Source organism: Lactuca sativa, chromosome 8 (genome assembly GCF_002870075.4).
Source record: "Lactuca sativa cultivar Salinas chromosome 8, Lsat_Salinas_v11, whole genome shotgun sequence".
NCBI lineage: Eukaryota > Viridiplantae > Streptophyta > Magnoliopsida > Asterales > Asteraceae > Lactuca > Lactuca sativa.
Window position 1 is genome coordinate 225,450,027 of NC_056630.2, and position 11,511 is coordinate 225,461,537.

The 11,511-nt window shown below is 35.3% G+C and overlaps 2 protein-coding genes across 2 annotated transcripts; both read right to left on the reverse strand.

Annotated features, from left to right (window-relative positions):
* Window positions 1–219: 219 nt before the first annotated feature.
* Window positions 220–1,535, reverse strand: LOC111883206 (uncharacterized). The gene is made up of 3 exons (XM_023879549.1): window positions 1,448–1,535; window positions 557–1,396; window positions 220–404 (listed from the first exon to the last, which is right to left on the reverse strand). The coding sequence occupies exons 1-3, from the start codon at window positions 1,533–1,535 to the stop codon at window positions 220–222; spliced, it is 1,113 nt and encodes a 370-aa protein (XP_023735317.1).
* A 9,050-nt stretch (window positions 1,536–10,585) lies between these two features.
* LOC111883205 (uncharacterized) lies at window positions 10,586–11,272 on the reverse strand. The gene has a single exon (XM_052766667.1). The coding sequence runs from the start codon at window positions 11,270–11,272 to the stop codon at window positions 10,586–10,588; it is 687 nt and encodes a 228-aa protein (XP_052622627.1).
* Window positions 11,273–11,511: the final 239 nt, after the last annotated feature.

Sequence of the window (11,511 nt, forward strand, 5' to 3'; positions counted from 1 at the left end):
GATCGAATAAATTGGATTGCCACGACGTGTTGATGTTATTACCATGTCGTAGTTGGTTTTTAATGGCCTCTTTCAGTTCATTGTACCCTCCTTCTTCTAATAGCTTATCTAGTTCTTGCAAATCATGTTCAACATCAAAATCTCCTTGTAGAACCATGTATCCCTCAATTTCCTTTTCCTTCCATCTCGCTAGCTCCTTCTCTAATATCTCATCGAACACTACTCTGCGAATGTCATGTCATCACTTATCCTTGAATGTTGCATTGCTCTATCAATTATGAAAGTGATGGCATCTTCTCCAACTCGAAGAGTGAGTTTAGATTCTATTATGTCCACTAAAGCTCGAGCGGTGCTAAAAAAAGGCCTTCCAAGAATAATTGGAGCTTGATTATCCTCCTCCATTTCTAGCACAATAAAATTTGCAGGAAAAACAAGTCTTTATAAATCCCTCTTGAAAAGGTTACTGTTTTATTGTCTAAGTGAATGGCCATGCGAATCGGTCTTGACTCTGGAAGGTCAAGCTTCTTGAAAAATTAATACGACATTAAATTAACACTTGTTCCCGAGTCGGCTAAAGCGTAACTTGTGGCCAAATTCCCGAACTGGCATGGAAGTGTTAAACTTCTTGGGTCACCCATTTTATTTGGTAATAGGTTCAGCATAGCAGCTGAACATGTTTCATTTAAAACTACTTTGGATGCTTCCTCCATTTTCTTCCAGTTTGTGAGAAGATCTTTTAAAAACTTTGCGTACTTCGACATTTGAGCCACCGCTTCGATGAATGAAATATTTATTTGGAGGGATTTGATGTGCTCTAGGAACTTTTGATAGTCTTCAACTTGTTTATCTTGTTTTGCTTGGCTTGGAAATTGTAGCAGTGGATGGTATGGCTTAACCGGTTCTTTATTTTTATCTTCGGACGATTGCCACGTTGTGGTGTCTTTACCACGTTGTTGTGACTGATCAGTGGCTTTTTCTTGACTTGTTTCTTGTTCTGCCTGCATAACGTCTGATTTATCATTAGCAATGGGAGTTAGACGTATGAAAAATTTTCCACTCCTTGTTACGGATTTGATATGGGATCCTCTTGGGTTTTGCTCGATGTTGTTTGGAAGTGTGCCCAATAATCTCTCATTGAATTGCTTTGCAAGTTGTCCGATTTGTTGCTTGATATTCTTGATTGAGGCTTGCTGATTTATGAGAACCGCGTCGGTGTCATCATGCCTCTTTTCTGATGTAGCTGCAAAATAGGCAAGCATTGCCTCAAAGTCAATTTTCTTTTCCAGAGCCGCACCCTCTTTTTGATAAAAGCCTCTTCCTTTTTGTTCATATTTATCTTCCTTCACCTTATTGTATTCATCATAATGTAACCACTTCTTCTCAGGCTTTCTCCAATCTTCATCATATCAATCACCGCTCGAATAGAAAACTTGGGCTTTTCGATTGCCATTTTCCTCAAGGTCACAATCTTTATTCAAATGCGTCCCTCTACAGTTGTCACGCCCCACCCGTATTACATGGATGGTTTTATCCATTTTTTCATTCTACGATCCATGCTATCCAACTTTTCCAAAATTGTCGTAATGTCATCCGAAGCTGAATTCATGATTCCCATAGTTATGTCTTGTCGAGGGTTATGATATTCTCCTGAATGCTTGGAGAATTCTTTGATTAGTTCCTTGATTACGGCTGACACTTTCTTCGTGGGTGGCCCTTGAGAATCAAGGAGTTGCCTAGTCGTTACGTTTACGTCATCATAGAAAATTGAGACTTCTTGTTGAATATTTAGATCCTTTTTAGGACAATTCATCAACAAACCCTTGTATCGCTCCCATGTCTTATATAATGATTCTCCTGCTTGTTTTTGAAAATTTGCAATAGATTTTTTCAATTTTGCAACCTTTTATGGTGGGCGAAATTGTTGGATGAATTCTTCATGTATTTGTGCCCATGATCGATCCCGGGGGAAAGAGCCTTCAACCAATCTTTTGTTGCTCCTTTAAAGGTAACCGGAAGCCTCCTTAACAAAATTGTTTCTCGTGGAACATTTGGAATATAAAAGTAATTGGCAATGTCATTGACTTCGTCGATATGTTTGTATGTGTCTTCATGATATTTGTCGTAGAATGGGATACCGTTAAGTGCAACAAGTATGTGTCCTTTGAGTTCGAAGTTTACGGTAGCGGGAATTTCGGGTTGCACAAGGCCCGGATCAGTGTCATCATGAATTCGCTTTTTGTATGCTTCCATAGTCATATCCCCAATGTATGTCATCGTGTTAATCACCAAAGTGTTATTTATTTCACTATCTTTCTTTTCCTCTTCGTCTGTATCACTCTCAGTCCCTGCCTCGTAACCAGCTCCGTTTTTATCTGTAGTTTTCTCAAAACTTTTGAATTTGCTTTCTAAAGTCTTGTTGCTTGATTCTCTAAGTGTTGTTGTCTTCTTCTTATGGAATGCTGACTTAGGATCTTCAAATGGTGGTATGATTGGTAATTTCGATTCGTGGGTCATAAATCACTGAAACAAAACAGATGAAACGCGTAAAGAGAACAAAATGAAAAATAAAAACTAACTGTTTGATGACTACCACGTGGTAAATCAAATAGAAGAGAAAAATAAAACGTAAATTAAGAAAAAATTAGACAGAAAAATTGTAACACCCGTTTATTTATTAGTTAAATAAATAAGTTAATGAACGAATGGTAGTATAAAATAAATAATTATATGTGCAGGGTGTTGGGTTCGAGGAGTTAACTGCCACATTTTTAGAAGTCGGGGGTTAAAAGCATGAGTTTGGGACTCATTTTATAAATATTTATGAAGACAGGGGCTCCGTGGTAATTATTTGAATTTAATTTAATAGGAAATGAGGTGGAAGGGCTAATTATGTCGTAATTAAGATATTGGGGGTTGTTTGATAATTTATGGGACTTAAATTGTAAGGAATCTCCATGGATTGGGTTGAAAGTGTAAATATTGGATCACATTTTTAAAGAAAATGGAAAGGAGGGGCTGAACTTGCCATTATGGAAACAAGTTTGGGGGATCGGGGTATATAAACCCTTCACCCCCGGTTTTAACCCTAACCCTAACGGCTCTCAACAGCCACCATCTCTCCACCTTATATCCCCTAACCACCGGCCGCCACTCCCACTCTTTCACCTCCGGTCACCACCATCTCCGCTGCTGCATCGCCGACGTTGAGGCTGTGAACCGCCATTGTTACATTCCATTGGCGAGAACGCCATATCCATTTCCTCTGCCAAGAACCAACAGAAAACGCTGCCGATGCACTCCTTCCTTCTCCGACGAAGACTGCTCCTTGGTCATCGGGGCCGTGGGCAGTTGGGGGACGTGAGTTGTTGCTGTTTCCGTTCACCAGTGGGAGTCGTGACTCCCTTTCCTTCCTCGTTCTTCTTCCGTTACGTTGTCACAGGTCCGCCGCCGCCGCCGCCTGTGCAACGCGTTGCTGCTTTAGTCACCGTTTGCCACCCGAGAGGTGGCCGAGTTCGTGTCTCACGTGGGTTCAAGGACGTTGATGTTTCAGATTCGTGTGGTGTGGCTGTTTGACTGGGAACCACCAAAAACCACCGCCACCACCGGAGGGTGGTGACTGCCATCGCAAAACCGTTGCAGTTGCCGCCTCCCTATTCTGTCGCCGCCAACCACCATTGTTAGGTGTGGTGTTATTTGGCCGGAAAACCGAAATGGCCACCACTACCACCATGAGGTGGTGGCTGCCACCTTGTGCCGCCATGTATGTGTGTTTACGTTAGTTAGGGTGTGTGTGAGTTTTGGTATTTCATTGTAAATTGTAAAAGAAAATGGAATAATGAGAAAAAAACCCTAACCACCACCGGCCACCGTGTTAGGTGGCGGTGTGCTTGTCTTGTGAGTTGACTCGATTGGGGATGCTTGAAACCCTAATGGGCCTTGTTAGCCTAATGGGCCCAATGAAGCCAAATGGGCTTAGTGAAAACCCTAATGAGTCTAATGGATTCTAATTGACCCAATAAGACCCTAATGGGCTTGATGACATTCTAGTGGGCTTGATAGGCCCAATAAAGCCCTAAATAACCTAAAAGTCCAACAAATTAATAAATGGGCTAGTACTTAAGTTGGAAACCCTAATTAGGGTTTGGAAAACGCTAATGCAATCAAAACCCTAATTTTGGGAAATTAATCGGGACACACGAGAATTATTTAATAACTAGGGATATTAAATAATAATCATTGGCAAGATTAATCTAAGCGTCAATGGACTTACTAGATTAAGTCCTTAGAGGATTAAGTCCTTAATGGGTTAAGTAGGAAACTTAACCCTAATCGTCATTTTATGTGAAACCCTAATTTCACTTGGGTTTATTATTGGGCCTGATGATTGGGTTGCTAAATGGGCCATCCAAGATCAAGCAAATGGACTAGAATAATTAATGGGCTGTGAGGTAAGGCTTATATGAGGAATTGGGCCTAATTTGGAAAATTGGGCCATAAACAGGCCATGGTTTGGGCCTTAATGATTACATGACATTGGGCCATTAGAAGGTCAAATGTTGGACTGGACTTTTGGTTGGGCCTTATAGTAAGACCTTATAAAGGTTTGAGCCCAATTTGGAAAATTAGGCCATGTGTTGGGCTTTGATTCTTAGTTCACTTTGGGCTTATGGATTGGGCCTTGGGCTTGAATAAGCCAAGCTTGGGGTAATGTAGTAATTATCCAAGTATGTATTATGGTTATGTGTTGGGACCTAATTATTAATTGGGTGTTATTTTGGTATTGATAGTTCGGGAACCAGTCATCCAGCAGCTGGGGTTGAGTCTGCGGGACTACAGCAGCGTGGGATTGTGTCTACGGGACTTCAGCAGTGTGGGGTGAGTTACCTTCCAGTAGGAGTGGGTCTACGACCACAATGCCGACCCACTAGTAGGAGTTGCTTGTTAGATGATTGTCTTTGTGATAATTATCTAGTGTGTTGTTATCTGATATGCTTTAAGTCTAGAACGCTATGACATATGTGTTAGTAGTGGTAGGGGTGATATAGCCCCTAGTTACCGGTTGAAAGATACCGAAGGGTAAGATAGTACCCATGCACGCCTAGCAGTATGATATGTTATTATGTAATAGTGGTAGGGGGTGAAATAGTCCCCGGTTACTGGTTGAAAGATACCGATGGCAGATACCGGTTGAAAGATATCGATGGCAGTTACCGGTTGAAAGATACCGAAGGGGTATACAGAACCCATGTAATGCTTATCTATCTGTTTATGATATGTCAGTATGTGATCAACATGTTCATGATGTTAGTACGTGATCAGTATGTTTATGACATATTATTATGTGATAGTGGTAGGGGTGAAATAGTCCTCGGTTACCGGTTGAAAGATACCGATGGCAATTACCGGCCGAGAGATATCGATGGTGTTATGTGGTATGATGGGGGAACTCACTAAGCTTCGTGCTTACGGTTTACAGTTTTGGTTTCAGGTACTCGTTTTAATCAAGATAATGGAGAGACTTTCGTTTAGATTTGATATACTTGTTCCTATGAATGATTTAGTGGATGTGCAATGGATTAATGTTTTATTAATTACTAATTCCTAAGGTGATCAGATTAATGTTCACTGATCTAATCCTTTAGCAATTAAGTTCATTCATTCGGTGATCAAGCGGATAAACTAAGAAAATTACTAGTATTCGGTTCGAGTTATGCGAGACTTGTAATAGTGATTGATCTAATAAGTTATTATCTCAAATCAATATATGATTGATCCTCGTATATTAGCTCCTATTTTCACTTACCCACTTTTCTATTTAACCTTAGGTTTTTGGTCAAAACACTAGCCTACAACTTTGCTAATCACAAAACTATAAGATTCAAGTCAACTAAGAAAAATAGTTCAAAAATCTTAATTAAACTCAGCATTAAATAGAGAAGTAGTTATCATAAACATAGAGAGGTTCTTTAACAAGATAACATAACAAATAATTAACTTAGCATAATCCAAACCATAAAATCAACACATAGTCAAGCAAGTGATCTAGTCTAAATGAAAGTTAGGGTATTTAGCCCATAACTTCAGAAAACAAACATGTAAAAATGAAATTCAACTTGTAATCCATGATCAAACACAATAAGAATAAGTAAATATAAGAAGTATTGCCTCAAAATCTCCCAAAATCAAGCTTTTAATCAATCTCTACACTTCAAAGCTTCTTTATAAAGTCCTTGGCCTTCAAAAGTCAACTAAAGCTCCCAGCACAAGTTAGGTTTTCGAAGAAATCCACATTCTATTTACAATTTTTCGAAGTCGGTTCACCACGTCGTGGTAATTCTCACCACGTCGTGGTCTTTGGATTTATCGCATAACCAACAAGTCTTCAAAGTTCATCGGGATTTTTCAAAACACCACGTCGTAGTGGATGTAACCACGACGTGGTAACGAAACTTTTTTTCTTCCTTTTGGCCTTGATCCAAGTTCCTTGCTTCCAACTTCCAAATTCCTTCCTTTTCATTTCCGAGCATGTCTTTTGCTTCTACAACACAATATATAATAGATTAAGTATCTTTTGTCATATAATGAGCATAAATATAGCTAAAAATATTAAGATATGATGTAAAATATATATGTAGATATGCACATATCACCCATGACATTTTCTTAGCCTATTATTATTAGGCCAACATCTGTATAAATAGTCTTATTTCCTGTAACACTAATGTGATTGAACGAAAAATCCTTTTACGACATGAAATAATAAACATCTATCTCTATCCCCCCTTCTCTCTCTCTCTCTCTTTCTCTCTTTCTCTTTCTCTCTCTCTCTCTCTCTCTCTCTCTCTCTCCTGTGTTCGCCATGGACGTAGTCGATCATCATGATCATGTGAACCACGTAAATTTATTGTGTCTTGTTCATTTGATTTTGCATTAATTACTCTGGTGAAATCGTTTATCGTTTATCAAAGTGTTGTTTTAACCTAACATTTTCGTGTTATACCCCCCTTTGCAAATATGATATACATATGTACTTTCGATATGAGTTATATTGTTTGGTTCTAGGTTGTTGTGTAGTGAACATATATGTGTGGTATTAATTATCAATTAAGTGTTTGTGTATTGGTGTTGGGCTTCTTTCGTATATACACATTAGTTAATTTGTCCCACATGTACCGATCATAGACATCATATATATCTTGAGACTTTCACTACATGAATTTTTGATATAATTTATATGTTTTCGGCTGCTTCAAATTTTTTGTTGCTGCTGGGATGATGTAGTATGCCTGTGTTAAGTTATGACTGTTGTTATTGCTCCACGAGCCACAAACCAGTTTAGGAATCTTGGTATTTAATGTCATTAGTTTCTCTGGTTTACACCACCATCATGTCTTATCTTCGTATTTAATGTCATTGGTTTATCTGGTTTACACCACCATCATGTCCTATGATTCAGTTTTGTGATTTTGATACTTACTTTTGGATTGGTTGTTGTTCATATATGTTTCTAAGTATTGTGGTGTTTTATATTGCTTGTTTGTTATACCTCTAGTACAAATCGTGAAGTCTTGAAGTCTTCATCTCTCGGGTACTATCTCGGGTGTATGGAGAGGCTTACTTTGTTGCTCCACCTATAATTGTTATTTTGGTGTCCAAGTTACGCCTTTTACATTGCCATAGTCATGGAAGTGCTACTTAGTACTTTGCCTTCTCCAATTTGGCAAATTCGTTTGTGTTTTGGTGTTGATATCCGTTATTTTTTGGTGTTTTGTGTTTCATTTCTTATACTTTTGTCAGCGATCTACTGACTTTGTTTTAATAATATATTGTCATTCTAAGCAAAAAAATAAGATTTTGTATCAAGATTCATATATCTTTGTACACTTGAATTTGTTGACAAATCTTTATGTATTTCATGTTAAAAGAATACAAAATTTCAGAAAAAGGACATGTATAAGCCTACAACCCCATCCGACCCCGGTATACCTCACATAAAGCATGGGTCAACCCCATTGAAACATATCACACCTTTGAAAAATCTGTCAGTTTGCAGTCTCACGTCTCTCTTATGGGCCCGCTGACTTGTTTAGGGCAAGTCAGCTCACATGTTGGGTTAGACCAACCTAGCTGGCCCGGGCCTTTTATGGAATCACTAATTGTTTCACAAAATAGTGTACTTGACTACTTTCAAACAAATCTCCCCGTTTTGATATTTATGTGAACTTTTTTCGACCTAGCAATTGTATTCAGATTTAAAACTCAAGTTAAATTCATTCAACTTTCATATAAAAAACATGGGCTGGTGGTATGGCGCGTGGAAAGGCAGCAAATGAAATGATACTTATTTTGGTTCAGACTTGAGGATTATGCTTCCTTTTCCGTGATTGAATCCGATTCCTTGCGCTTTCCTTGAAATTTATTTCACTTTCCTTGTAATTTCATAATAATTAATATTTCTATTGTTTTAATAAATATATATTACATATAAAAAGGTATATTAATATCAGTCTTTGTTTTAAACAACGTAGTTTTAGATGTTGATTTTATTAGAATATACTTTATAAAATAGAAATTAACTGAAAATTCATTTTTACACCCAATTTTATGCATTTTGTTTTTTACATGCTACAAACTTGATTATTATAACTTAAAGTCATAATAGTTAACTTTTTCTAATGTAGAATTTAACTTTTGTGAAATAAACTTTTATGCAATAAACTTTATTTATATATATATATATATATATATATATATATATATATATATATATATATATATATATATATATATATATATATATATATATATATATATATATATATATATATATATATATATATATATATATATATATATATATATATATATATATATATATATATATATGTAAAAGTTACATGGTATATTCATCACTTTAATCACTTTATCATAACCAATAATTTCATTATAATTCTTAAATGCTCTCAAAGTATTTTTAATGTTGTAAAATCGGTTCATGCTTCTAGCAGTTAAAATAACTAAATTATTAGAAACAACAAAACGGTTTACGTAACATAATTGATTTTTAAAGACAAATAAATCATTTGGATATTCCAAAATTTAATTGATTCGTGTATCAAAACTTAGTTTTGATTCGTTCACATCGCAATAAAAAAGGTACATTCAATCAATATTCATAAATGATGTTTGACAAACACAAATATAACATTTTTTAAAGACCATATTAGATCTTTACGTCTTGGTGAACACATTGACTGCATGACTAAACCTAATACACTTAGCATTAACGATAACCTCACAATCCTAATCAGATATAATTATTACAAAATAATCTTATCTTAACCGTATGCAATGTTGTCTTGTTTTATTTTATATGTCAAATCAAACCGACTAGGTTTTTTTTTTTGATTGGTCAAAGAGGATCATCAATCTTTGTTTGATTATAGACCGATATATACGAACGTTATTTTAAACTTGCAAGTTAAATATTTCGTGACAAGATTAATACGAGATTTTGTCTTACATATAATTATGAAATAAAGGGGTATTTTAAAAATAACTTTTAAATCTCAAATCAAGAATGGTGCATCAAGTAATTGAGATGATATTTAAAGAAATCTTCTAATTTATAAAAAAAAATTAGGTTAAGGGCGTGTTTGGCACGAAGCTTTTGGAAGCGTTTGGGAGCTTCTAGCTTTTAGCTTTTGATAAAACGCTATAGTTTAAACAAAAAACTTCGTTTGACAGTACGAGCATTTAATTTTTAGTTTTAACACAACGCTCCGATTCTAAAAGCTACTTCATGTGACATTTAACAAAACGCTTCTGAGCTTTTAAAATCAATTTCCATAATTACCCTTAAAAATATATTTATATATTTATTTTTTTTAATCAATTGTCATTTTCTGTAATTTTATATATTTCAAAAGCTTCCAGCTACTTTTGCCAAACATTTATATAACAAATAAAAGCTACAGTTTTCCGCTACCAACTACCTGCTATACGCTACCAGCTAACCGCTATCCGTTTCCGCTATCAGCTACCCATGGGTGTTGATTTTTAATTGAATTTAAAAATTATTTATTTAATAAAATAATATTTCATTAATTTAGAAAACTTATGAATTGTAATATTGTATTTTTCAATAACTTTTTTATTTGTAAGTATTTAATTACACAGTAAATGATAATTATTTAATTAGAAATTGAGATTTTTGAAAACCCTTATTTTTGGTGCATGATTCTCGTTGAACATATGTAGATGATGCATTACCAATGTGTATAATGAAATTAACATAAAAAACAATACATAATTATAAATAAATAAAGTAATATGATGGATTAAGTGTGATTTGCTAAAAATGAATAAAATATGCTACAAAAAAGTTGGCAATAAATTTCGAAAAACTTCCTTATAAACAACATTGGAAGTTTTATTTATGACTTTGCCATCTTTATCTAAAAGTAATAATTTTAATCCCTCTCTGTTTTGAACTCTAGATAAGGCAACATACAATTGTCCATGTGAAAAAACTGGATCTTTGAGAAACAAACCAACCTTTGATAATGATTGTCCTTGACTTTTATTAATAGTCATCCCAAAACATATAGTTAAAGGAAACTGTCTTCTTGTGAATTTGAAAGGATTTTTTTTTTGATGGAGTTAAAGACATTCTTGGAATAAAAGTCCGGTTTCCAATATTAGTTCCAGTTATTAAACGTGCCTCAATAACACGTTTGCCCAATGATATCACTTGTAGTCTTGTGCCATTACATAAGTCGTTTTTCTGATCAACATTTCTCAATAACATTACTGGAACACCAATTTTTAAAACTAACTTATGATTTGGTAAACCGGATACTTTAAGACCATTTAATACATCAGGAGAGTATAAATTTGCATCAAACTGATCATGGACAAATTCGGATTCACATATACTGCCTGAACTTAAAAATTCAACTTCATCTCTTGGAAACTTCTTAAGCAAACGGTCGTTTATTTCCTGAACAACTTCATTTTTTGGAGCAAGTATCGCTCTTTCTTGGAAATAATTTATATTGGTATAGTTCTCTAAAATTGAAGGATATACAAACTTAATTAAGGAACCTATAGGTTCATGTGAATCATTAATGAGAATATCATCCGGGATATCGATAATTGTTTCACCGTTGTTCGGACCACCAAGTTTGCCTTCTCCTATATCCAATAGCCAATTTGCAAAATCTCTTATTTTTTCTATACCATATTGATCCCTTCCAACAGTTAGCCTCATGTTTTTTGTTAATCTATGGATTTTGTAATGTTGCCGTAAATATGAAAAACTCAAAGAATCATTTACAATGTTTTGTCTACTGCCACCCGGAACAACAGGTAGAATATGTCTGAAATCTTCTCCAAAGACAATAACTTTCCCTCCAAATGGAATATTTCAGATGCTTGAATTTGCGCACCTTAATAAATCTTTCAAAGTTCGATCTAAAACTTCAAATGCATGCTTATGGACCATAGGTG

What these genes read in the sequence shown, in the direction of transcription:
- LOC111883206 (XM_023879549.1), bottom strand. Translation starts at nt 1,535, where the DNA reads ATGGATAAAACCATCCATGTAATACGGGTGGGGCGTGACAACTGTAGA. An exon ending in TTGTGACCTTGAGGAAAATG is followed by an intron (nt 1,397 to 1,447) that starts GCAATCGAAAAG and finishes GATATGATGAAG; the next exon opens with ATTGGAGAAAGCCTGAGAAG. An exon ending in TTTAGCCGACTCGGGAACAA is followed by an intron (nt 405 to 556) that starts GTGTTAATTTAA and finishes TTATTGTGCTAG; the next exon opens with AAATGGAGGAGGATAATCAA.
- LOC111883205 (XM_052766667.1), bottom strand. Translation starts at nt 11,272, where the DNA reads ATGAGGCTAACTGTTGGAAGGGATCAATATGGTATAGAAAAAATAAGA.